Source organism: Amphimedon queenslandica, unplaced genomic scaffold (assembly GCF_000090795.2).
Source record: "Amphimedon queenslandica unplaced genomic scaffold, v1.1 AMPQUscaffold_13478, whole genome shotgun sequence".
In the NCBI taxonomy this organism is placed as follows: Eukaryota; Metazoa; Porifera; class Demospongiae; order Haplosclerida; family Niphatidae; genus Amphimedon; species Amphimedon queenslandica.
Window position 1 is genome coordinate 338,786 of NW_003546286.1, and position 23,221 is coordinate 362,006.

Genomic DNA, 23,221 nt, shown 5'->3' on the forward strand with positions numbered 1-23,221 from the left:
AGCATTACACATTCTTTCGTAACGCTTGATAGCAGGCCTACTAGTAAAATACCCTAATAAGACAAGGGGCTACTGCATACACAAATTCTACAGCCAATAGTACCTACCTGTCCAGTAATCCCAAGGTGAGTCAGCATAAGGAAAGAAATCATCACTTTTAGTTGACCACATCACATTCTTCTCTTCATTAAGATACTTCAAGTAGATTGATGGAGTCGAATACATCACATTAATCGATCCATTCTATAAGAAATTTTATCGGGCAAAAAATAATTTACATTCAACTCACACTCATTGTATTAACATATTTTATGAGTTTGTCCAGATTGTCGTACCACTCATGAGCATTCTCATACATAAAATCTTCGCCCATTGTCATCATGATATTATTAGTTTTATAGTGTTTAGCCTATCATATAAAAAACGGGATAAAAGAATACAAAAATGGTAACCTAGCTATTACTCATTACTTGTGTCATTGAAACATTAACAAAACGATTTACTCTTTCAATCACATTATCACCAAACAGTCTCTTATCATCCTTAAAATATTCAGCAGAAAAAGACATAAAAATAGTAAATGGTAATTTAAATTACCATGATAGGCGGATCAGTACAGACTGCATCAAAGCAAAAACCATGAGGCGCAGCATAATTATTGTACAATACTCCAGTGAATATATCGGCAATGCTTCCCAATGAGCCTGCACTTCCTTCCCATATCAGCTCCATTTCTGTTGTATTGAGGCGCAAGGCTTTGTCGGCATAATCAATACGACCAAGAAAAAAGCCATCAAACCCCATCTATGTTTAAATAAAGAAATGTCATAATTAAGAATAGCAGAGTTTCTTAGATGCTGACCAATGAGAAAGCAGTTGCTTGAAATGATGAGTGGCCAAAAGGATCAATGTGCCAGCCAACTGAGGGACGCACACCAAAGGTATTAGACAGGAACCTCAGTCCTAAAGACATCTGATCAACGATCCCATTGTAATGAGTGGAGGCTTCATCGTTCATGCACCATCCACCATTAATAAACTCTAACTGACCATTATTCACAAAATCATGAACCTGTTGGGAGAAAAAGTAGTATATGTATATTACAATACATAAACTAACATGATTAGGACTGAGGCTGAACTGTTTAATTCAAGTGTTATTATCAAATTATGCCACCTGTCACTGTTATCAGTCGACAGGCACTAAATTGCAATGTCATGTTATTATGTGTTATTATGGTATTGGTCAGCTTAGTTGAAAGATCAAATCAAGCAAGTGATATGATTATAATTATGCTCATCACCCATTTATAAATCTAATCATTAACCTCTATAATCTAATCATGGTTTCATACAGAAACCAGAATTGGTGTTCAGGAATTTTCCCTTTCAACTGTGTTTCCTCTTTACACTCATCAATACACTGGGGTCAGTCAGGATTATAAGTATAAAAATTATGAGTATAATCTTATTGGAATGAACCTTTTGTTTAATGTCATCTGTTTGCTCATTCCACCAGCGAGTAAAAAATGCTATTTCCACGTAAATGAATTTCCTGTCTTCATTTTTACCCAATTCATCCATAACACTGTCTAGTATGTACTTGACTGCTGCGTGTTGGATGCTGTCATTAGCTGTTGATAAATAATTGGTGATTAGGCAATGCTACTAATGAGTCTCTCACCTCCATAATAGTATTCATCGACGGTTTTGAGCCAACCCACGTCATCATGCGTGTGAGGTACCAAATGGACATTCAATACATCGTTAGCAAATGGACGACCATAGCACAATGAAGGCAAGAATATAAGCGAGAAAGAAACTGACACAGACCAAAAACCTGACATTGTGGTGACACGTGGGCAGATGATTTCTTTGGAGGTGTGGCTGGTAGTACATATATACGGACCAAAACATTCAGTATAGACTACGTTAACCACGTGGCTAAAATAGCTCTATTATTAGTAACATATATCTATGACGTAATTGCCTTTGCTATTGCTTGCTATAACAAGACTTGAATCAACTCTTAAGCACCAAGTTGTCAAAATTGAACCAACAGAGAAAGCTGAAGAGCTTACTACTGAGCTTTAGTAGATCCATTAAGTAAGTTATGAACAAACATCTTTGTTAGATTTTATTTTTGCCTTTTTTTCAGTTCATTTTTGTATGGACGGGAACAATAGTCTATACGATCTTTATTTAGCTGCAGGGAAGGGTTTTGTAGTCACTTCTAGCTCCTTTGATACCAATCCTGTGTACCTTAGACCACCCGTAGGACCCTCGACAATAAATCCACCACTCTTATACCACAACGAGGAGTCCGTGGATTTCTCTGATCTGGTAGAAGCTTGTGAGAAGAACATTACACCTCCAGCCCCAATAAGTGGGTCTGATTGCTCCTCTGCCTGCTGCTTTTTTGAAGAAAAGCCATTTCCCTTTGATAAGATTCTCCCTATGTCAAGTCCTATGTACAACGAAGAGGCCTCTCCTTATTGTGTGCCCCCTCCTCCTCCTCCCCACCCTCCTTCCACTTCTCATGATTTTGTTCCTCACGAGAACCCGTCACTTCCGCTAGACGGAATCCTTACGTCGACTCCTCACTTCTCTCTCCCTCATCCAACGCCCAACGTACCCGCAGCCACTTCCGTAGCCTCCACTACCAGTCGACAGCAACCCAGACAGTCTCGCTTGACTACCAAGCAAGCTAAAAAAATTTACAACAAGAACAGCGAGGAGTACAGGGACAAGAGAGAGAGAAATAATGTCGCCGTTAGAAAGAGTAGGAACAAGATGAAAATGAGAGCACAGGAGACCGAGAGAAGAGTTCACGAGTTAGAGGAGGAGAACACAGCATTACAGAACCAGGTATCTCTACTACTTAAGGAACTTAAAGTACTGAAAGGGCTACTGTCATCGGCAGACGGTATCCAACAACCACAAGTAACTAGTAATATTGATCCAGTCACTTCACGATGCTCTTGAATAGAATTAATTAATGAGATTTATATAAACATTGTTAAAATGATTGTTCTCGGATAATGTTTTTTTGGGATGATTTAATTCGTTGCACATTTACACCATTGATTACTTATTATTATTATGATTATTATTACTATCATCATTATTAAATTTTGTGCTGATTCTATTTGATTCTATTCATTCTACCCTCATTTATTTAAAATAAAATGAAATAAAACCAATATAGCCAACTATCGTCATTATATGTACATGCACAGATTGTCAAATAGGTGGGCCAAAGAAGAGCAGCCATATACATGTACACAGTTGCTATAGATACGTAAGGATGCATCTATGTTATGTCAATGAAGAGTAGTGATATATACTTCCTCTGCTAGGTATACTCTCAGTAGTAAACTGCTGTATATATACAAACAAAACTGTAAACATTGAATCATTAATAACATGTCATGCACAGAGGACTCTAAAATTGGTCAAGAAAGCAAGTTCAAGTGTATAGAAGAAGGATGTCACTGCACAAGAGGAAAGAGAGTCATAAAAAGTTATAATCTAATTATCGTGATTTCGATTTGACAGACAAGCTTGTGGCATAGTGATAAAAATGTCGATTATCTAGTAAATGTCGTATAAACATTTCAGAATCAAAATTCGTGTACTAAAATGTTCATAAGCAAAGAAGATCTGTGTCATTTAAGTTAGTACACACAAACAGTATGCAAGAAGTCAAACTATTCCTTGAATAAGGTATTTATAAACATTGCTAAATTTCAAATTAGTTACAATCTGCCATATTCTACATGCGTAGTACATCATAAATGACTACTAGTGTATAACTTTTAAAATCATTTATGTTTGTCTATATTGATCAATGGAGTAAGATCATAAATTGTATTGATGATTTCATTTCGTACCTTGGTACATTATGCAACTTTCTGTATACATGTATACATGCTTGAAAACATAAATATAAGTGGGCTCACACACTTGTGCTGCTTGACCCTTTAGTTCTGTGGGGGCTTGGTATCTATACAGAGACCATACTAATGACACAGAACTTTCTAGATAGCAATCATAGTATGAAGTTATTTTTGCTTTCAACCTTAAAAGGTAAGAAATATTAATAGAAAACTGGAGTGTGAATCAATATAAGTAGAGCAGATAGTTATGACATCATGCCATTAACTAGTTCCAGTTCACTGTGTATTATATATACTGATCTAATTACAGTTGCCATGCAACCTTCACAAAGCAGCAATAATTTTAAATGACACTAATTTTTTAGTTCTGAGAACGGCTATTATGTAAATAATAATAAAATTATAATTTGTACGAATCATGCGAAGGCTACTCCACACACTTGATCTCAGTTATTCTGGTAACAAAAATAAAAGAGGGAGAGTGATGTCGTCCTGTATGCAGGTGCACTAGCTTCCCCTACTTCCCTCTCTTCCTCATTAAGAGACAGAGAGTCAGACAAACCCTTTGCATATGGAGTAGTTCAAGGAATCCCTGGACTCATTCTGATAGCTTCAATATCATCCTTTTCCCTGTACTGTGATGCATATGCTCAAGATTCACTCTCATTATTTACACTTTCTCTCTCTCTAGAAACTCCCCCTGCCTCCAACAATTCAATAGCAAGGCCATAAGCAGCAGCATATACACACTAAGTTAGCTTCTAATAAAAATAACACTACAGCATCATATTAAAATAAAACTACACAAAAGCATAAGTAGCATAAAAGCAAGAGTACATAATATTAGGGTACTCTTGATAGAAGCAGTATACGTAGCACAAAAAGCTTTAAAAATCATTTGAGTCACATTCTAATCAATACTAATCAGTCACAGACATTAACCACGAGATCTATCCCAATCATTTATGTGATATAATATTATAATTGCAAAGCCACTTTTCTCGCTGATTTCATTCAACTACAGTCCCCCAACTAATTGACTACACCATTTCCACTGATACACACATGGAACATCATAACAAACAAGCTTTGATGCCAATTATTATAATTGCAACATGTTGCCATCAATTTTTATGCATAAAGGGGAATTTATACTCAACATTGGCAACAGGACGTGTACAATTTTTGGAATAGTAATGATCTGTTTAAAAACTGCAGGATGGTTGCATAGCAATGTTGTTGATCATCAAAGCACGTCCTACTGTCATAATGCATTTGTGTACTACAATAGAAAGTGTATCAATTTGTTCTTGTTCTAGTGAAATTCTTCAAATGCTTACACACATTCCCAAATGGTTCACATCTACTACTCCCAAACAAGAAGCAGCATAGGCTTCACCTCAATTACATACAAGTAAATTATCTACAGAAAAATTTAATACTACCATTGCTCAGCTTTCAAAGCAACATAAAATGCATCAGAAAAAGTTATAAAAATGGTACTAGCCACTTTTTCATCAAATTCAATACTATGGTCTTTGGCCAAATTTTGAAACAACTTCAAAAATTGATTTTAAAAAATCCTAATTTTGAAAAGATTTAACATGCCTTACTAGTAATAATTATAATGATAACAGGCTGGATGATAGTGATATTGTAGTTTAATGTATTCATATTCAAAAAGGAAACTATTGTAATAATAAATGCTAGATCAGACTTACATTTTATTTTCCCTCTTTGAGCCATGAATTACAGCTCTGATGAAGTCAATGGTCCAGCAGTTGCTGCTATACTCATTATTGAGATGGCTTTGGGTCTGGTTGCTAATTCCATTGTTCTTGTGATAACATTCACTCAGAGACAGTCCTGGAAACAACCATCAACAATATTCTTTACTTCCCTCATTCTGGCTCACCTTGTGCTGCTCTTGCTCTATCTTCCCTTCTTTATCGTATCCTCAATAGCTGGTGAGTGGGTCTTTGGCAAGACTTTGCAAGAGAAAAGAGACTCCTGCTCAGTTGCTGCTTACATCATCTGGTACAGTGCACTGGTCATAACATTGACTCTCTCTGTCATATCATTCGATCGATTCCTTTTTATTGTCAAACCCAACCAGTACAAGGCATTCATGAAACAAAGGGTAGCATTGTGTCTCACTATCACTATCTGGCTCTTAGCTGCACTGCTCAACAGCACACCATTGTATGGACTCGGTGAATTTGGGTACAGATCATATGGGACTTGTGTACCACTATGGGAAGATAACAGAGGCTATGTTTTCTACATGTTGATAGTGTTTGCATTGGCTGTATCTGTTATTATCATTACATCAGTCTGGACCATGTGCTTCACCCGTAACTTTCTAAGCCATCAGTCAGAGATTGCTGGCAATAGTGTCTATACCTCAAAAAAGAAAAGGCTCTTTGGGATATTTGGCACAATGCTGATAGTCTACGTGATATGTTTATCTCCGGGCTTCATTGTTGGATTTTTGAGTCAATTTGTAGATATGCCAGAAGAATTCTATCTCACAATGATATTTTGTTTTGTAGCCATTACCTTTGTCAATCCACTCGTTCAGTCATACTTTAGGGTTGATACTGTGATGTGCATTAAATGCATTCATAAGAAGATAGAGAGGAACAAATCAAGCACATGCTACATAAATGATGACACTGTATCTACCAGATTCAAGAGCAAATCAGAGCCATAGATCACTTTTAGCAATATTTCTACAATTTTCCTCCTTTTCATATAAATTAGGGGGCAGTTTAACAAGGATTTATGAATAAAATAATTAAAATATTTTCAATCGTTACGATTAGTTGAAACAGTTATATAATTGTCATTATCTGTTAATTTTGTTTTCACTGTCAGTAATCAATTGTGACACTAATTGATCAAATTTCCTAAAATCAGATGTATCGGCGTATGCTAACATATAAAAACAACAAGGATTCACTCTCACTTTGATGTTATCTCAGCATTCAGAGTATAAAAAGGGTTACAAAACATATCCACATATGCAGTATGAAGTTTTTTGAACATCTATAAACAAGAGAAGGGATCAAATGAAACAAGCATATCAATGCCATTATGGCATGTAGAAAGTTATAAATTTTTACATTAGGTATCATGTAACTTCATGTAATGTTCGTAACTACGTAGAACACGTGTAATCATTGTACAAGTATATGTATGTAGTATGTACATGTACAGGGTTTCCCACAGGATTTTGACATAGTGCTGACACAGCTTCCTGTCAGTGGATTGTCAAGTTGCTCAAATTTGGGCTATAAAATTGGTACTATATTTGGTGGCAAAATTGGTACTATAAGGGTATTTTTGACAAAAATCACAAGGAGAGAATTCACTAGTTTTATATTTTTTTTCTGATACGTATACACGTTCTTATGTTGTGTAGCAAGTTTGAGCTGATTCCGATCAAATTTGGATTTTTTATGAATTTTCAAAGTTACTCAAAAATCAGGCCTAAGTCCCTGTACTATAGTACATGGTTTTTGGCTAAATTTCACCAAAAATGACTAGGAGACAATTCTCCATTTTTATAATTTTTTATGATACACATACATGTTTTTATGTTGTGTAGCAAGTTTGAGCTGATTCCGATCAAAATTGGATTTTTTATGAATTTTCAAAGTTACTCAAAAATTAGGCCAAAGTCCCTGTATTGTAGATTTGTAGTCCTTGTCAGCTCATGAAGCTCATGCTGTTTAGCTCACTTAGCATGCTTTGTAGGAAGCCCTGTACATGTATACATGTATGTACATAACTTACAGGTCCCATCTCATTATCTTTTGACTGACTATTCTCACATATTATTACAAACTTAATCCTTGTGTTTGTGGCATAACCATAACTACAGAAAAATAATATAGAAATATTTTATCATATATTATTATTATTAAATACATTTTGTATTGTTCCGAAGGATAAAGTGCTCCCAAAAAGTGTTCTCTGAAATCAGAAGCAGCTCTGGCGGTTCCAACTGATGAAACTAGACAATAAAATCAATAAAATCACTATAACTGTAATAATAATAACTCGTATAATTTTCATAAAAATAAATCGTACAAGCTGTTAATTGGGCTCATTATAGAGGATATGCGTGCTAAGTATATTCATAGCTTTTAAGTACCGTATATCCAACCCACACAGTAAATTGGCCGCCATGTTGGACGTCAAGTTTATTAAGAGTTCAATGGGGGAAAACACATTTTCTTGCCTTGCTACCTTCTTAAGGCCTTTTTCGGAAGCTTAGAAAGCATCCTGAGGATCTAATGGGGTCTAGTAGTCACCTGAAAGATTGCTATCAAGAAATACAGAGTGGTTTCCTGGTACCAAGCCTTTTTCTATCTTTTCTCCATTGCTGCCAATGGAAAGTTGACGTCCAACGAACTAATTTTTTTCTTGAAAGTTATTACGGTATGCAATGAATATATTTATTTTGCAATGAATATACTTAGCACGCATATCCTCTATTAGGGTATGTCCTTTTAACTCCTTTGCATACTCAACGAGTGGTGTATATGTTTATTTTTATTTGGTGGCATGAGGAGTATGTGTAAATAAATAATAACAAAAATTGGTAAGCAAGCTAAAGCTTACTTTTCTCTTCAATTACATCGATTGCTGTATGGACTATGTGATGAAACGTCATTTCATTGTCAGCGTGAACCGAGGCTGTCTTTATATACAGGGGGAAGTTCTAAATATGAGCAATAAAACGTTAATAGAATGAGTGTCCCTACTTCTTTGGAGATAACAGAGACACAAACGACAGCCATGTTCTTGTAGCCACACCTTTATTTAACGCCCACGCACATATTCACGCCCACACGTTGATTTGCTGGAATGAGAGCCTTCAGTTGAATATGCCAACACATAAAGACTTGGCTGAGGCTAGAAACAAAGGAACAGCAACTTCAAGTGGAGCATTCACTGCCGAAACATTAATAGCTGGAAGATATGGCCTTGGTTGTAGATTAGGTAGTGGAAACTTTGGCACTGCCTATGTTGTTCAGGATCACAAAACTGGAGAGAAGTAAGCTCTATTGTATGTCCAATTATTATCAATAAAATTATAGAAAAGTTCTTAAGAGAATTAACATTGGGGAAGTGCAGCCAAATGAAACAGTAGAAGCAGTCAAGGAAGCAACTTTGCTTGCTCAGGTTTGCATATGAAATTATCGATGCCCATATTAATGAATATTTTATTTATAGCTGGATCATCCTGCTATTGTGAAGTATCATGATAGTTTCATGGATGTAGAGCATTTCTGCATTATCACCGAGTACTGTGAAGTTAGTAATAAGTCTAACTGATAGATTCAAGCTCATCAATTTAATTGTATAGGGTGGCGATCTTGACTATATGCTTAAGAAGCTGAAGTCGACAAATAAAATATTGGACGAGTCATTAATAATGGATTGGTTCATACAGTTGACTAATGCTGTCCACTACATTCATGATAGGTATTTACTATAACCTTGATGATTGCAGACATTAATTTATGTCTTGACAGGAAAGTTTTGCACAGAGATCTAAAGACAAGGTATTTGTTTATTATTTCTTTCATTCAGTCATGCATATCATTGCCACCATCATTAAGCACTCTTTGTATATTCTCTTAGAAATATTTTTCTTAAAGACAAAAAGATAAAACTTGGCGACTTTGGGATCTCTCGAATATTAGTCGCTACATCAGATTTTGCTACAACCTTCACAGGAACACCATACTACATGAGTCCTGAGGTTCTAAAACATGAAGGATACAACTCAAAATCAGATATATGGTAAGTAATATAATTTAAAAGTTTGTGGGCTGCATCCTGCTTTATATGAACTACTATATACTTGTGCATAACATTGCTGTTTTTAATAGGTCATTAGGTGCAGTACTTTATGAACTATGCACATGTGAGCATGCTTATCAGGGTCAAGTAAGCAAAATATTGACGAATATGCAATAGCTGCTTTGCACCATCTAGAACATCATGGCCATCATGTATAAAATTGTTGAAGGACATCCTCCAAGACTGCCGAATCACTTCACGCCTTCAATGAGATACTTGCATTCAAGGTAAAATAATTCACTTTACACATTGATGTACCTATATTAATTAAAATAGAATGATGGATAAGTCACCGGCAAGAAGACCATCAGCAATAGAAATCCTTCAAGATCCATGTGTTAAGCGACATCTTGAGGTAGATCTATACAAATAAATATACACGAGAGACAACTTGTGCTTTTACATTATAGTCTCATAAGCTGTCATTATCACTAGTTCCCAAGGAATCTAATCCATCAGAGGAAGCAAAAGCAATAGCTCAAGCACTGTGAGTTCATCAATGATAAGGACTGGAGGTTATAATATGGCAATAATAGTAGCAATCAAGTTCCTTCTAAAGGACATAAAGATCAAAATAAAGATATCTCTGGAGTAAATAGGTATTGAATCTGCATAAAAACATTATATATATGGCATGTTAATTCAGGTCACCATTGGAATTGCCAGTAAACAAAAAGTTAAAAGTATATATTGTCTTTACAGTTATAATATACTTATTATAATTATGCTATCAGTCAAGGGATAAAGTGCCTCCTTGGGTAAAAGAGCATCCCGATGTATTTGTAGGTGGTAATATATCAATGACAGCATTTGATACTTGTGAAATGAAGGAAGAAGTTGATAAGTTAGATGAATCTCTGTCACTTATGGAAGTGGCACCAGGACAATCTTCAGAAATTAGACAAAAGGACATGAACTCCATGACAGAATCATACCAACCTAAGCGTTACTCTCAGCAGGTAAGTAAAACAATTACATGTCACTGAGTGTATATGTTTTATTGTTGTTTATTAGCTTGATACATTAAAGTCCTCAAGTTCCTCAGATGAGGTATATATAAAACAATTATCTACAAGTAGATATAGATTTATTTCTTATAGGTAAAATACACTTCTACTAAAGTACCAGGGACAGGTAAAAAGAATTTCCTTACACTAAATCTTTATTAATAAAATAGATAGAGAAAAAGTGCAACAATCTCACGATGGTTTCTCCTTGTTTACTCCCATTGCTAGCGAGAGGAGAATGCTTCAATTACAAAAGCAAGACTATAACAATCCCCAGTATATGATATATTCTATTATTAATTTCATTTACAGTGATGCACTAAGGATCTTTGGGCCAGACGTATTTCAAAGTGTGTACAGATATCTAAAGGTTGCTAGAGCTGATGGAGGAGTGGCTGATGAAGCGAAGGTTTTGATGGGATTGAGATCCATCACACAAAATATTAAAGATTGCTTTCTTGTCGATCAGCTTGTCTTCTTAGAGAAACAAAGAGAGAATTCACTTTGAAACTGTGTGAACACAAGGACAGTCAAATTTTATTTAAAAAGCATTAAAAATAAATATTCAAAAAATTATAAAAATAATTTTTATGATATTAAACATGGTCTAAAATCAGAGGCTGAGGATAACCCTTCCTAAATAGAATCCTCCTGAAACATCTTTCAAACCACATGGCTAGTCGTATTGGCCAAACTCGAAATATCACTTGTTCAAATTGCTCTGTTCCACCAGTCTTTGGAAAAAAATGATAAAATTTGAAGTATAATCAATGAGTATGTCTATGCATACTTGAAGCTGAACTGTATAAGATTGCTGTCTCCTCCAGACAATGTATTTAGCCATTCCCACAAAATCCAAGAACCTCAGCAAAGGGTTACTAGCAATTATCCTTTCCAGGCTCCCTTGCATTACATCGCATAATATAAATGAAGCTGGAGCTACAGACAGAAAGCATTAAACTTATAACAGAGTGACTCTTACCTCTCCTTATTATGCTGAAATACATGTTGATGCTTAGATTAAGTTTTTGATACCTAAAAGAAGATTATTAGGATCATTGTTAATAATAATAACAATGCTTGCTTACTTTGGATTGACCCATCCTAGTACAACTTCGTAACAACTAACAGGTAATTCACTTGTATTGGATAACGAAGTACTCATTTCGCCAACAGAGTATCCAACAAGGCTATCAACCTATAACAATACTCGGGGAATTGAGCTTTTAAAAAGCTTTACTTACATTAAAGTCTTGCTCAATATTCAAGTCCTTTTTGCTCTTCCCAGGGAGCATGAAAGAGCAGACACCTGGGTATACTTTATTGCTGCTATCAATGTTTCCAATAAAACCCATAAACTGCTGCAACGTTTCATGACCACACCTACCACCACGATATCGCCATACCCTAAAAAATGATGAATCACTATAAGCTAATGCGACACTTGTAGCTTATGGGGCCAATTATTATTCAAAATGATCAAAAATCAAAAATTTCTGACCAAAATAAGTTCAAAATTTCTAGATACATGTGTAGCTCATATTATCTATACCTGTCCTCATTGTGGTATATCCAGTGAATGATTTCCTCTTGCGTGGCTCTTGGCAATAGCTCCATTTGAACAATAACAGTTGACTCCTTTAGAATAGACTGTATTTCCTTGTACTAAATTATTGATTGACATAAAAACCAATCCACAAAAAACTACCCATTACTTTCTTAACTATGTGGGCCTGATCTGTTGACTTCCATTTGCCAAGAAAAGCCTAATAATTTGATAGTAAATAATTCATCAAAGTAACTACCCTTTTCTCCCTTCTCCTCTTCCTCTTTCTCTCCCCCCCCCCCACTCTCTACTCATACTCTCATCTGAAGCAGTTGTTTGTGACTTTGTTCACACATTAGTTTCACGTCTGCCTCTAGACACCATTCCATCAGTTTCTCTTGAATAAATGCCACCAGTTGAGCTACTATCTCTTCTTTATTTTTTAACTTTCGTTGACTGCTTTGTGTCCTTGTCTGGGTCTTCACCCAACGCTCATAATCAAATCCTTTGCTTATGATATCAGTTCTACTTTCGCCTTCTTCAACAAGGACGCTAATGTACTGTGACATGTACTTACCTAAAAACCTATAGAGAATGATAATAACAAAATTCATCTCAAAGCTGGAAACCCATTTCTATTCATATTGTCATTCTTAACACTGCAGTAGTGCTTTAAAAATAAATTATAATACTACCTAAATGGCTTCAAATCATCTCTTTCAAGTAAATGAGATATCACATGCTCAAATACAAGTCCAGCAAAATCCTAATAGAATAAAGTGTGTAAATTATAGATTATATGCATCATAGTTATAGAGAGAGATCATACTTTTGTTATTCGTGATCTTTGTCTCCCATAAACTGGCCGACGTGAATCACTGCTTGAAAGAGTAAATCCAGGATGAAGTATCATGTCAATACCACAGCGAACCTTCTCTGGCCTAAAAAATAAAAATACCGCAATAATTTCATTTAGAATGCAAATAATTCTTATATGTCTGACCTGTGGTCATAATAGGTTCTCCATTCAGCAGAGAAGTCATGCTGACACGTTAACATGCTACCTGTCAGCTCTGGTTGCACAGATCTATTAAAATAAAGAGTACCATATGTGTTTTATTATATAAAAGAGTCTGCCAAACCTTCTTAGTAAGTCCCAAGTCTTTGGATTGGGATAATTCTGAGGTATTATAATAGCTGGGACTAAAGAGAGGGAGTGGTTCTCCGGGAGTGGCTCCAATAGTTTATTGAACGCTTGTATCCATACTTGAGATGTGTCGTATGGATGACCATTAGTGTATGCTTTAAATACATACAGACCTAATGCAATGGACTATAATGGTCACGTCTTATGCAGAAAATTATATAATAACCTTCATTGCAGAGTAAGATTTCACAGTTCTCAATCTCAGTCCCACTCTCATCATAAATTGAGAGGAATCCACTATCAGCCCGGATACCAATCTTTCAGGATTTTAAACTCAAAATAAATTTAATTTCCTATTGCAATCCACCTACTTCTAATGGCCTTTCACAGTGTTCCCCATTAGGAGCATAACAGCCAATAATCTGACCACCACAGCACCTAAAACACAATTATTTATTACTAAAGCATTGATTATTTTTTATATTTCTTACTTTACACAGTCAAAAAAATTGGTATTTAACAAAACGGTGAATGTCTTTGGCTTAATTGGAGCATTTGCCTTAAGATATGATTGCTAATATAAAAGATCATAAATAACAAAATCCATTACTTGTTTTTCAAAATCAGACTCAATGTCATCTTCTCGTGTCAACAAAGCAACCTACACAAATAAATTCATATCAACACATACCAGCTTATAATTTAGAGTATAATGACCTTTCTTTCGTGAATCCTTCCTTCTCTTGTTCCACCTAGTTTCTGATCAATGGCTCTAACTGCAACTGACCGATGACCCTATGATGGAATCTATGTCAGCTAGGGTTCATCACCGCAGTGGGTTTTTAAAGCTGCTCAAATCAACTTTGAGCTGAGGCCAAAGTCTCAGTACTGTTATACAGGGACTTTGACCAAATTTCACCAAAAATGACTAGGAGAGAATTTTTGATTTTTATAATTTTTTCTGATACATATACATGTTCTTATGTTGTGTAGCAAGTTTGAGCTGATTTTGATCACAATTAGATTTTTTATGAATTTTTAAAGTTGCTTTAAAAGGTGTGTACTATTATAATGGTTGAGCATGCCTTTTTGCTTACTTAGCATGCTTTGTGGGAGACCCTGCTGGGTATATAAAGTTATACATTTCAAAACAGTGCGTACCTTTAATTCTGAGAGTGTGAGTTCTTCTGAGAATAGATTGACACTTTTAACAAATTCGCCATTCACAGAAACCTATTGTATCATACACAGTTGGAGAGAGAGGGAGGGAGTAAAAAGAAATAAAGAAGGCAATCAGCTAACATGAGTGATGTTCATTTCTTTTAATATGTTAGCAAATTCAGAGTAGCAAGCCAATAGCGTTTGTCTCATGTTTTCCTCCAGACTATGAGATCCGTCAGTTTTTACTTTCAATGCGAACGACTACAAAAAGGTAAAACTGTGAGCAAAACAACAATAATAATGATTTTACATTATTCCAAAACTGCTCGCTATAAAAGCATTCGGACGTCAACTTTTGTACATCGTTGCTGTTTCTCTCTAGAGACAATACTTCAGTATTAAGGCAGTTATTCCTTGCTAAGAGTTTCTCTGCCGGATCCGTCAAATCTTTTCCAACATCAAATGTAAGGTAATTCTTTATCATTTTGGTGAGAAGGATCTTCAAGGCACTATATCTAGGAACCTAAAAAGTAATGAAATGTATTCTATTAAAATTTTCATTTTAAAACCAGCATATGTTCTATTCTTAAAGCTGCCAGTGATAATATGTCCATTGCTTCCTTACTATTTAGTACTTCGCTTGGAAACATGCTATTATTACATAATACTAGTAATAATTTTGTATATGTTTATCATTTTTACTTTTCAAAAATTTTTTCAAGCTCTTCGCTTGAGTGATGATGAAACTCGTGAAGATCATTGCTGAATAATGTTCTGTACAACAAAACATAATAATAATAATAATAATAATAATAATAATAACAACAATAATTTTATAATGAATATTATGATTATATTACCTGAAAAGTGCTAGTCTTGATAACTGACTCAGTTTGCTTTCCCATACTTCCTTCTTAAACCTAAAATCAATGTAAAACAATGGGAACAACTTTACTCTAAATCAAACCTTTTCTCAGCCAGTGCCCCTTCAACATCTTTGAGAGTAGACAAGACGAGTTTCTTCATTACTTCTATGCTGTTCAGTTTCTTTGTCTCTTTTTCGTTTCTCTCTTCATCAGTTAGTTCCTCCTCTTCAGGTAATGATAGATGAGTCGATGGACTTTTTGTGACATCCACGACAGCTAAAATAATCTAAAAAAGAGGAGAAAAAACAGAAAGAGAGAGTAAGAGGTAGCTATATACTTGTATATAATTTACCTCACAAAGGGATAATAGCTGTCTATTATTGATTTCTCCTTTTCCATAGCTATAAAGATACGATCGCAAATTATCAAACAAGCCTTCATTAAATGGATTACGACAAACTTTAAAAACAGAGCGAATCTCCTAAACAACCATGGATCAATAAATGACACTTATAATAAAGGGCTGGGTTTACATTGCGCTTTCCCTTAAAGATCAATGTATGAAAAAACTGCTGAATTTGACTGGATTCTTCCGGAAAGGCATATAGCATGTAAACACAGGCATTCTGTATTATGATGAAATAATTAAAAAGAAATATAAACAAAATCTGACTCTGATGAGAAAGAGAAGAGAGCTGTGCCCAGATGTAACCAATTGTTGAACCAGCTGCTTAGTGAATGATCTAACATGTACACGAAAATTATAGTAATAAAATTTGTAATTCTAACTTGAGCTCATCTGGTGATATAGATTGAGGGAGAAGAGATGAAAGGAGTTCAAATCCATGTGATATAAATTCTTCTATGCCATGGCCACCAAGAAGGGCCTCTATTGGCAATAGTCATTATTATGAAATAAAAACTTCATCCACTTATGCAATGAAGTTACTTTTAGTCATGTAAAGGATATCAATAGAAAGGGAGAGTTTCTCTTCATCAGTGAAGTTCTTAGTGTCAAGATTACGGGCTAGTTTAGGCATGACGATCCCGCAGAGTTCAAAAGGAGTGCTCATCTCATTTTCTAGAGAAAGAGTTGATAAGGAAAGAAGAGAAATGGCCAGTCTTTTCTTGTCGACTCTCCACATCAGAGACGTGTCCCGTGGTGGAGGTACCTCACCAAAGAACCTAGAATGAATAATTCCATTTATAAATACAGTAATGGAGTTGTAATATACTTGATAAGTTTCTCTCTGTTTTCCTTATTGACAAACGATGGAGGAGCACTTGAAAATAAACGAGGAAGAACGCTTGCAAACATGTAGCAAATATTGTCTCCATTCCTTACCTAAACCAAATAAATGGAATAATGTACACAATGCTTGAGCAGTTACCATGGAGCATGCCAGGTTAAGGAGATGAGTTAGGACTACAATACGCTCATGTCTATCCTTTAGTTGTTCAGCTCGAGTGATCTCATTGCTTTCTTCACTATCATCTAAATGTGGAACTAAGGAAATAATTAAAAAGTTAAGTTATGCATGAAATTGCATATAGTTTCATAATTATGTAAAAATGGGACTTACTGGTAATTTCGCTGGATGAAGAAACCTCACTGGAAACATCACTAAATACATCATTAACGATATCATTGATGATTGAATCGCAAATTTCGAGTGATTTTACATGATTTCGTAAAGCTTTTCTCTGGGCAGCATCTCTATCGATTGATGGGAATAACTTCCATACGTTGACAATGTGTTGGAGTCCATCAGTGAGTAGAGCAGACTTATGCTTTGAACAGACAGAAAGGAAACCATACTCCAGCAAAGCAGTAGACACTACGTGACTATTGACGCCAAAAAACGGACCAAAAAGATTCGCCAAGTTGACCTGTATAGCTAGACTAGGTGAGGTTCCTTGCTCGACAAGACTCAGAACAAATTCGACCAACTGAAGAAAAAACTTAACCGGGCTATCAGACAGATACCCCTCTACTGAGTAGGTCATTAAAAGCCTCACATAGTCTGTAACAAACTCCTGTGCCATTGGGAGTGATTCCTCTATGGGTTGTGATAATAGGATAGTGTAAATAAGTTGGAGCAAATCATGGGATATCTGGGCATCTTTCTGCAACTGCTGATTTCGCTCTTGAAACAGTTGAACTAACGAGATTAAAAATGAAGACACGCAACTATGTTCTATGTTAAAAGAAGTCAGCAATATAACTATATTGGATACCACCGTCAAAATCTTGTCGAGCTCTTTAGTACACAGTGAGATACAACTGGTTAGTTCTATAATGCGATCGGCTACTTCAGGATTAAGGAAGAACTCATTAGACCAATCTTCATGCTTTATATAGGCAAGAAAAACAACATAAATAGACTTTAGATCATCAAGAGATGATGGTATGGACACATCTTTGGAAGATGTTCGTAGGATATGCACAAATAGACCAATCATTGCAACTGGACTGCTTGAGTTATATTCTTGCAATGAGGTTTCATTTTGAAAGTCTGAAATAAGATCCTTAGAAGCAGACAAAATTTCTTGAATTGCAACAGAAATGTTAAAAATATCTTCACTATAACAATGACAATGACAATAATAAAAGAGATGATTTTAAATGGATTTACCTAGTAGAAGGTGAAAGACATTTTTTCTTTTCCGTAAGAAGAAACTGAGTGAGATCAAAAAGTCTAAAATGTATTATTGCCCAACTAACAAAACTGGGTTTCATTCTAGAATGTGGAACGGAAAAGAGAATTAACGTGAATAGCTAGTTTTATTGTCATTTCTTATCATACAGTTTGTTGGAATGGACTCCTTGCCAGATATTAACAATACCAGCAGCACACCTCTATAAAAGATACAATATAGCTACAACTCGGAGTCTATTAGTTTTTATGGTTTAATTATTGAGTTAGCTTACCTGCACAATAAGTGAAGGTGTTTCTGGGCCTTTTATGGTAGCAGAAAGGACTGCTATAGCTCTTTGCCAATAACGAGGGATCCGACACATCCTCTCTCTCAGGTTTTCCATTTTCATAATGAAGGTCCCATGCTATCGTGTCACACGATAAACTGTATGCATTACTAATGATGAGACTTACATCTCTACTAGCTGAGGCGTCATCGGCTAACGTCTGACAACCAAGTAAAACCATTTCAAGAGGGTTAATACGATACCAATCCCTGCATTGAACGAGTAAAATAATTTGTGAGTGAAACTGTGCAGATAATTTGCAATTTGTAAATTTGCTTTTTGTTAGCCCCAATCCCTGCCCATTTCACAACCAACATACCGTTCTGTCATTTTCCTAGAATACGCTCGATGTCTTAGTTTTTCTAGGGACCATACAAAGTCTGACCAGTATAACGGAACTTCAGGCAGTGGCACAGTATCTCCTGGACCGGACGGATCGCGATTCACCGGATCTTCCATGGCTAGGGCTAGTACTGTAACCTCCTTACTCCTTAGTCTTCACGGAAGACACAAATATACTAAGGTTAGTATAGTGGAAATCTGATTATCTGAATCAGGATTGATGCTAGCCTGAGTTAGTCCTGAAATCAGTACTGGATCATGCATTTTGGGTAATTTTTAACTCTAATATCTATGGTCATAGATCTACAATCATGAAAATCAGTTGAGAGTTGAGACTCAACATGAAAAGGTTTTGCACATTGGTTCAGGCCAGAGTATCAGACATAATAAGCAATGATACTTATCAGACTGCACCAGTACTGATACCAGACTTGATTCGTTCATTTTGGACAATTTTTGCTCATTCAGGCATGATTACTATTGACTGTGCACTACCGGATACGTCAAAAGCATGCCAGCACGTGGCTAGGTGATGCAGCCACGCCTATGCATTCATGCATATATAATTACTGTGTTGGGTGGGGGTTAGTTTAGGTTTGAAATCGATCGCATTCCTCTGCTAATTTGATGATATAGTTTTGCTGTTCGTCGAGGAGATAAGAGACATGTACAGTTCAAAGCACAATCAGGTAAGTTACATGTCTGTGAAAGAAGTAATCGTAGACCCGGCTTGCTTTTTCCGGCTCACTTTACATATTCTCAAGATAGAATCCTGTTATGATTGATGTCATAGTGCAGTGAGATTTGACTCTCTTGCTATTCAAATTATCATACAATTTGATCCTTTTGTCTCTTAGCAGCTCGCACGTGTTTATTTGAGCATTTTGTGTTGTGTTTGCAAATTAAATCTATTGGAACGATTTATAAATATTGTTGAGCTTAATTAGGTTAATGGTTTCGTCTTTTTAATAATAATAATAGGCACAGAAAAATGGCTGGCTTCACAAAAGAGGAGGCCGAATTCAAACGTGGCATAAAAGATGGTTTGTATTGACCGGCGATCTCTTGTTTTACTACAAATCTCCACAGGTTAGTTCCTTTTGGAATCATAAACACTGCTTATATCTAGAACTAATAGTCTGTGTGTATGACTTGTACTAATTTGGGAGAGCACACACCCAATGCTCATGCCCTTAAATGATATTTGAAGTGCAATCATTGCATAAAATCAGACATTTGGAATAACATTTAACAGTGCCTATAAAAAGCAATTTGTCTTTTGCAGAGATGTATAATAATTACTTGAAAGTAATTAAAAAATTTTGATTGTGCATGTAAAATTATGCCTCATATTGTTGTTTTGAGGCTGTCAATAGAAACATTATCTAATCTTTGACAGTATTCAGTATCCATTGTATTAAATCATACTGACCTCAATAGAAACTAGAAAGTGAGTCCAATGTTTGTATTAATCACTCAATTCACTTGAGACTTCATATTGGGTGATCTATCTCTCTCTTATTTGGCCAGTTTTAGTTCTAATTCATTTGCTTTGTTGGTACAAATTTTTTTATGAGTGATTAGCAAAAAGCAAAAAATTATTTATTAAGACATTGTAATAAGTTTCTGAAAAGATAAAAATAACACAATAACTATAGGATATAGCTGCATGTACTATAGATACTTAGTATCATATTGATACTCGTAGTGTTAAACTTCAATGCTTGCACAATAGCTGTTATTTTTAGTAGTATACTAGGATTTATTATCAAAACTTTGGCAGGTGAAAAAGTGCTGCATCTATCAATACAGTACCTATACTTCAGTGTGTACTGATTAAAAAGAAAAGGGCACAAATTATATATACCTATGCCTATATATGCACGTGTAATGATATTAACTTAAGTGATTCAATATATGCTGTATAGGATTCCAGGCCAACTGGGACAATACCTCTTGCTGGTAATAACGTCATTAGACATCAAGATGACTTCCGTCAGCTACATGCTTGCAAATTTGAGATAATTGGTAAGTTATCTCTACTATCCATTAATGGTCGCTTAATGCCTGTATCATATTCCAGCTGGTAGTGGTAGAGACTCTATTACTTCTACACACGACAGCTACATGATCAGTGCTGAATCGACTGAAGACGCTGATGAATGGGTGGCTGCCATCAAGCGTGTTCTTTATGAAGTAAATGACTCGTTAATAATTAATTCTTTATTGTGTTTGTGTTTGTGTGGGGTAGCCATATGGTGGTGGAATGTTTGGAAGGAAACTAGAGGAGACAATGACAGTAGAGGCTCGCTTAGGAGGGGAGTATGTGCCGATACTAGTACATAGATGTGCAAAGTTTATTTTAGAACATGGTAAGGCCCAAATATTTATAGTAACGTCTACATGTTGTGTGTGTGTGCATGATCAGTGGTGGTTGTAATAATGTGGTTATGTACTACACCCAAATATTTATGTTCATTAGTCTTTGTGTGTAACATGTATTTGTGCTTGCATGGGACCGGGTATGTATTTATAAGCCTTTTAATTATCCTTTGTGTTGCATTTGTGCTTTTATAGTGTCTTTAGTGTTTGCGTCTTCTGCTAATGAAACAGTGACAGTTATTGTTTTGTGTATCACTCAGTTTAATTTCCCCACAACCGTTAATCTATTCATATCTTAATCCAGGTATTAATGAAACCGGTATATTTAGACTACCTGGTCAGAGCAGTCGTGTCCAGGCCTTAAAAGACACGTATGATTGTGGTAAGTCATTTTAGTATCGAGCGAGCATTGAATCCATTGGGTCTTAGGATCACAACTTGATATATCAACTACTGAAGATGTCCACACTGTTGCATCTTTATTTAAATTATACTTGAGGGAATTACCGGAGCCCGTCATACCATTCTCATTGTTTAATGATGCTATTAGAGCATCAAAAGGTAGACTAGTCTTGTCATGTTTATGTTAAACATCATGTAATACTCGTGTTGACATGTGCGAGTGTGGGTGGAATTTGTAGCTATGTACATGTGTATAAGCTCAATTGCCAATGCGATTGCTTTGAAAATTCATTAAAAATTCAATTTTGGTTGGAACAAGCTCAAACTTGTTACACAACATAAGAGCATGTATATATATCAGAAAAAATTGTAAAAAGAGAAAATTCTTTCCTAGTCATTTTTGGCAAAATTTGGCGAATGACCCTGTACTATAGTACAGGGACTTTGGCCCAATTTTTGAGTATTTTAAAATTTGTTAAAAAAACAAATTTGGTCAGAATCAGTTCAAACTTGCTACACAACATAAGAACATCTATACACATCAGGAAAATTATAAAAATAAAAAAAATTGTTGAACCATTTTATAAAATACCCTGTACTAAGTACAGGTGTCTTGAATTCATAGAAAAACTCCAATTTGGAACACTGATTAGCCCCTTGTTTGAAGCTCTAAAAGAAGTTTATTACTAGTCTATGCTATAGAGGAAGATTTACAAGTGTATTTTGCTCTTTTTAATGTGAATAGAGATAGATGCCAACCCTCAGGATGGAATACCAAAAATGATAGAGCTATTGAAAAGGCTCCCAAAATGTAACTACAACCTTCTCAAATACATCTGGTATGCTCTTATTCTTTTAAAATATTTAAATTTTTATCCTCCTCACACAGTCGCTTCCTTTACAGTATATCTCAAAATTCGGATCAAAACAGAATGACAAATGTTAATCTTGCTACAGTTTTTGGACCCAATATCCTTCGACCAGAAGTCAGTGTATCACTGAATATAATATATTATTATTATTATAATCAACAGGCCATCAGTCCTCACAATATAATTGAGAGCTCCAACGCTAGTGCTAATTTCTGTTGTGCACTGATAAGTCATCAAAGAGAGATTTTCCCACTCACAAGTGATGAGAAACCTCCAAAAAGACTGAGGTGGGTCTACTTCCTAGCTATCATTAATAATCCTTTTTTGTATGCCATTATTCACTGTCTGTAGTATTGTCAATTCAGCCGAGATAGCAGAAATGTGTGCTTCAAGTAAATCCATTTCAAAAACAGGAGGATCTTTATTCATAAAGTCCACTTCACCAAAGTTTGAACCCCGAGGTCGACTCGGCTCTGTTCCGTCAAGACTTAATTCTGGCTCACCCCTTCCTCCTGATAATAAATTGAGCAAGAAAAGATTCAATATGGGGCTTGGTAAGGGACACCTAATCCTTTCATGTACTCTTTGCTCTCTCGTTAGAGTCTCCTCGACAGGCCAGAAAGTTTAATGCTTTCTCTGCATTTGGTGATACACTGGAAGTGAAAAAAGAAGCTGATATGAGGAGTGGACGTGTGTCACCTTTAATATTCTCCACATTAAATGATGACGAGGTA

General features: G+C 35.5%; 7 protein-coding genes across 7 annotated transcripts in view; 4 read left to right on the forward strand and 3 right to left on the reverse strand.

Moving 5' to 3' along the window:
- On the reverse strand, nt 1-1,948 carry LOC100638381 (lysosomal alpha-mannosidase-like; the record flags this gene model as incomplete). Its single annotated transcript, XM_019994314.1, has 8 exons — nt 1,685-1,948; nt 1,483-1,634; nt 863-1,072; nt 598-804; nt 471-542; nt 290-409; nt 108-243; nt 1-53 (listed from the first exon to the last, which is right to left on the reverse strand). Coding segments are annotated over exons 1-8 (1,113 nt in total), but the record flags the coding sequence as incomplete, so codon positions are not given.
- A 52-nt stretch (nt 1,949-2,000) lies between these two features.
- LOC105312069 (CCAAT/enhancer-binding protein alpha-like) lies at nt 2,001-3,173 on the forward strand. The gene is made up of 2 exons (XM_011404418.2): nt 2,001-2,106; nt 2,159-3,173. The coding sequence occupies exon 2, from the start codon at nt 2,170-2,172 to the stop codon at nt 2,983-2,985; it is 816 nt and encodes a 271-aa protein (XP_011402720.1). The 5' UTR covers nt 2,001-2,106; nt 2,159-2,169; the 3' UTR covers nt 2,986-3,173.
- A 2,465-nt stretch (nt 3,174-5,638) lies between these two features.
- On the forward strand, nt 5,639-6,620 carry LOC105312070 (galanin receptor type 3-like). Its single transcript, XM_011404419.2, has one exon. It carries the CDS (start codon nt 5,644-5,646, stop codon nt 6,610-6,612), a length of 969 nt encoding a protein of 322 aa, XP_011402721.1. The 5' UTR covers nt 5,639-5,643; the 3' UTR covers nt 6,613-6,620.
- A 38-nt stretch (nt 6,621-6,658) lies between these two features.
- LOC100632742 (trafficking protein particle complex subunit 2-like protein) lies at nt 6,659-8,740 on the reverse strand. Its single transcript, XM_003385019.3, has 6 exons — nt 8,672-8,740; nt 8,529-8,628; nt 7,833-7,917; nt 7,698-7,779; nt 6,868-6,947; nt 6,659-6,808 (listed from the first exon to the last, which is right to left on the reverse strand). Exons 1-6 carry the CDS (start codon nt 8,705-8,707, stop codon nt 6,748-6,750), a joined length of 444 nt encoding a protein of 147 aa, XP_003385067.1. The 5' UTR covers nt 8,708-8,740; the 3' UTR covers nt 6,659-6,747.
- A 54-nt stretch (nt 8,741-8,794) lies between these two features.
- LOC100638507 (serine/threonine-protein kinase Nek11-like) lies at nt 8,795-11,307 on the forward strand. Its single transcript, XM_019994315.1, has 17 exons — nt 8,795-8,964; nt 9,008-9,092; nt 9,144-9,224; nt 9,277-9,395; nt 9,446-9,475; nt 9,555-9,716; nt 9,806-9,863; nt 9,912-10,003; nt 10,053-10,131; nt 10,187-10,263; nt 10,313-10,375; nt 10,423-10,459; nt 10,511-10,735; nt 10,791-10,826; nt 10,877-10,910; nt 10,954-11,038; nt 11,096-11,307. The coding sequence occupies exons 1-17, from the start codon at nt 8,795-8,797 to the stop codon at nt 11,289-11,291; spliced, it is 1,629 nt and encodes a 542-aa protein (XP_019849874.1). The 3' UTR covers nt 11,292-11,307.
- LOC105312051 (uncharacterized) lies at nt 11,282-19,003 on the reverse strand. The gene is made up of 37 exons (XM_011404382.2): nt 18,809-19,003; nt 18,617-18,698; nt 18,436-18,567; nt 18,311-18,363; nt 18,140-18,244; nt 17,087-18,087; nt 16,895-17,010; nt 16,739-16,848; nt 16,453-16,688; nt 16,293-16,392; nt 16,177-16,246; nt 16,037-16,129; nt 15,856-15,984; nt 15,605-15,789; nt 15,498-15,557; nt 15,340-15,411; nt 15,207-15,288; nt 14,948-15,160; nt 14,779-14,898; nt 14,638-14,709; nt 14,194-14,271; nt 14,087-14,137; nt 13,968-14,035; nt 13,848-13,914; nt 13,703-13,793; nt 13,472-13,649; nt 13,333-13,416; nt 13,159-13,270; nt 13,025-13,095; nt 12,647-12,914; nt 12,499-12,549; nt 12,336-12,448; nt 12,028-12,190; nt 11,872-11,981; nt 11,766-11,818; nt 11,574-11,722; nt 11,282-11,517 (listed from the first exon to the last, which is right to left on the reverse strand). The coding sequence occupies exons 1-37, from the start codon at nt 18,946-18,948 to the stop codon at nt 11,380-11,382; spliced, it is 5,016 nt and encodes a 1,671-aa protein (XP_011402684.2). The 5' UTR covers nt 18,949-19,003; the 3' UTR covers nt 11,282-11,379.
- Nucleotides 19,004-19,389: 386 nt separating this feature from the next.
- LOC100638635 (rho GTPase-activating protein 24-like) overlaps nt 19,390-23,221 on the forward strand; it is a 4,013-nt gene continuing 181 nt past the window's right edge. Inside the window, exons 1-12 of the mRNA XM_019994316.1 lie at nt 19,390-19,520; nt 19,813-19,920; nt 20,760-20,859; nt 20,915-21,027; nt 21,083-21,203; nt 21,518-21,595; nt 21,643-21,774; nt 22,361-22,454; nt 22,505-22,601; nt 22,650-22,774; nt 22,839-23,041; nt 23,088-23,218. Of these exons, the coding sequence (XP_019849875.1) occupies nt 19,497-19,520; nt 19,813-19,920; nt 20,760-20,859; nt 20,915-21,027; nt 21,083-21,203; nt 21,518-21,595; nt 21,643-21,774; nt 22,361-22,454; nt 22,505-22,601; nt 22,650-22,774; nt 22,839-23,041; nt 23,088-23,218 (1,326 nt within the window). The 5' untranslated portion in view covers nt 19,390-19,496. The remainder of the gene's footprint in view (nt 19,521-19,812; nt 19,921-20,759; nt 20,860-20,914; nt 21,028-21,082; nt 21,204-21,517; nt 21,596-21,642; nt 21,775-22,360; nt 22,455-22,504; nt 22,602-22,649; nt 22,775-22,838; nt 23,042-23,087; nt 23,219-23,221) is intronic.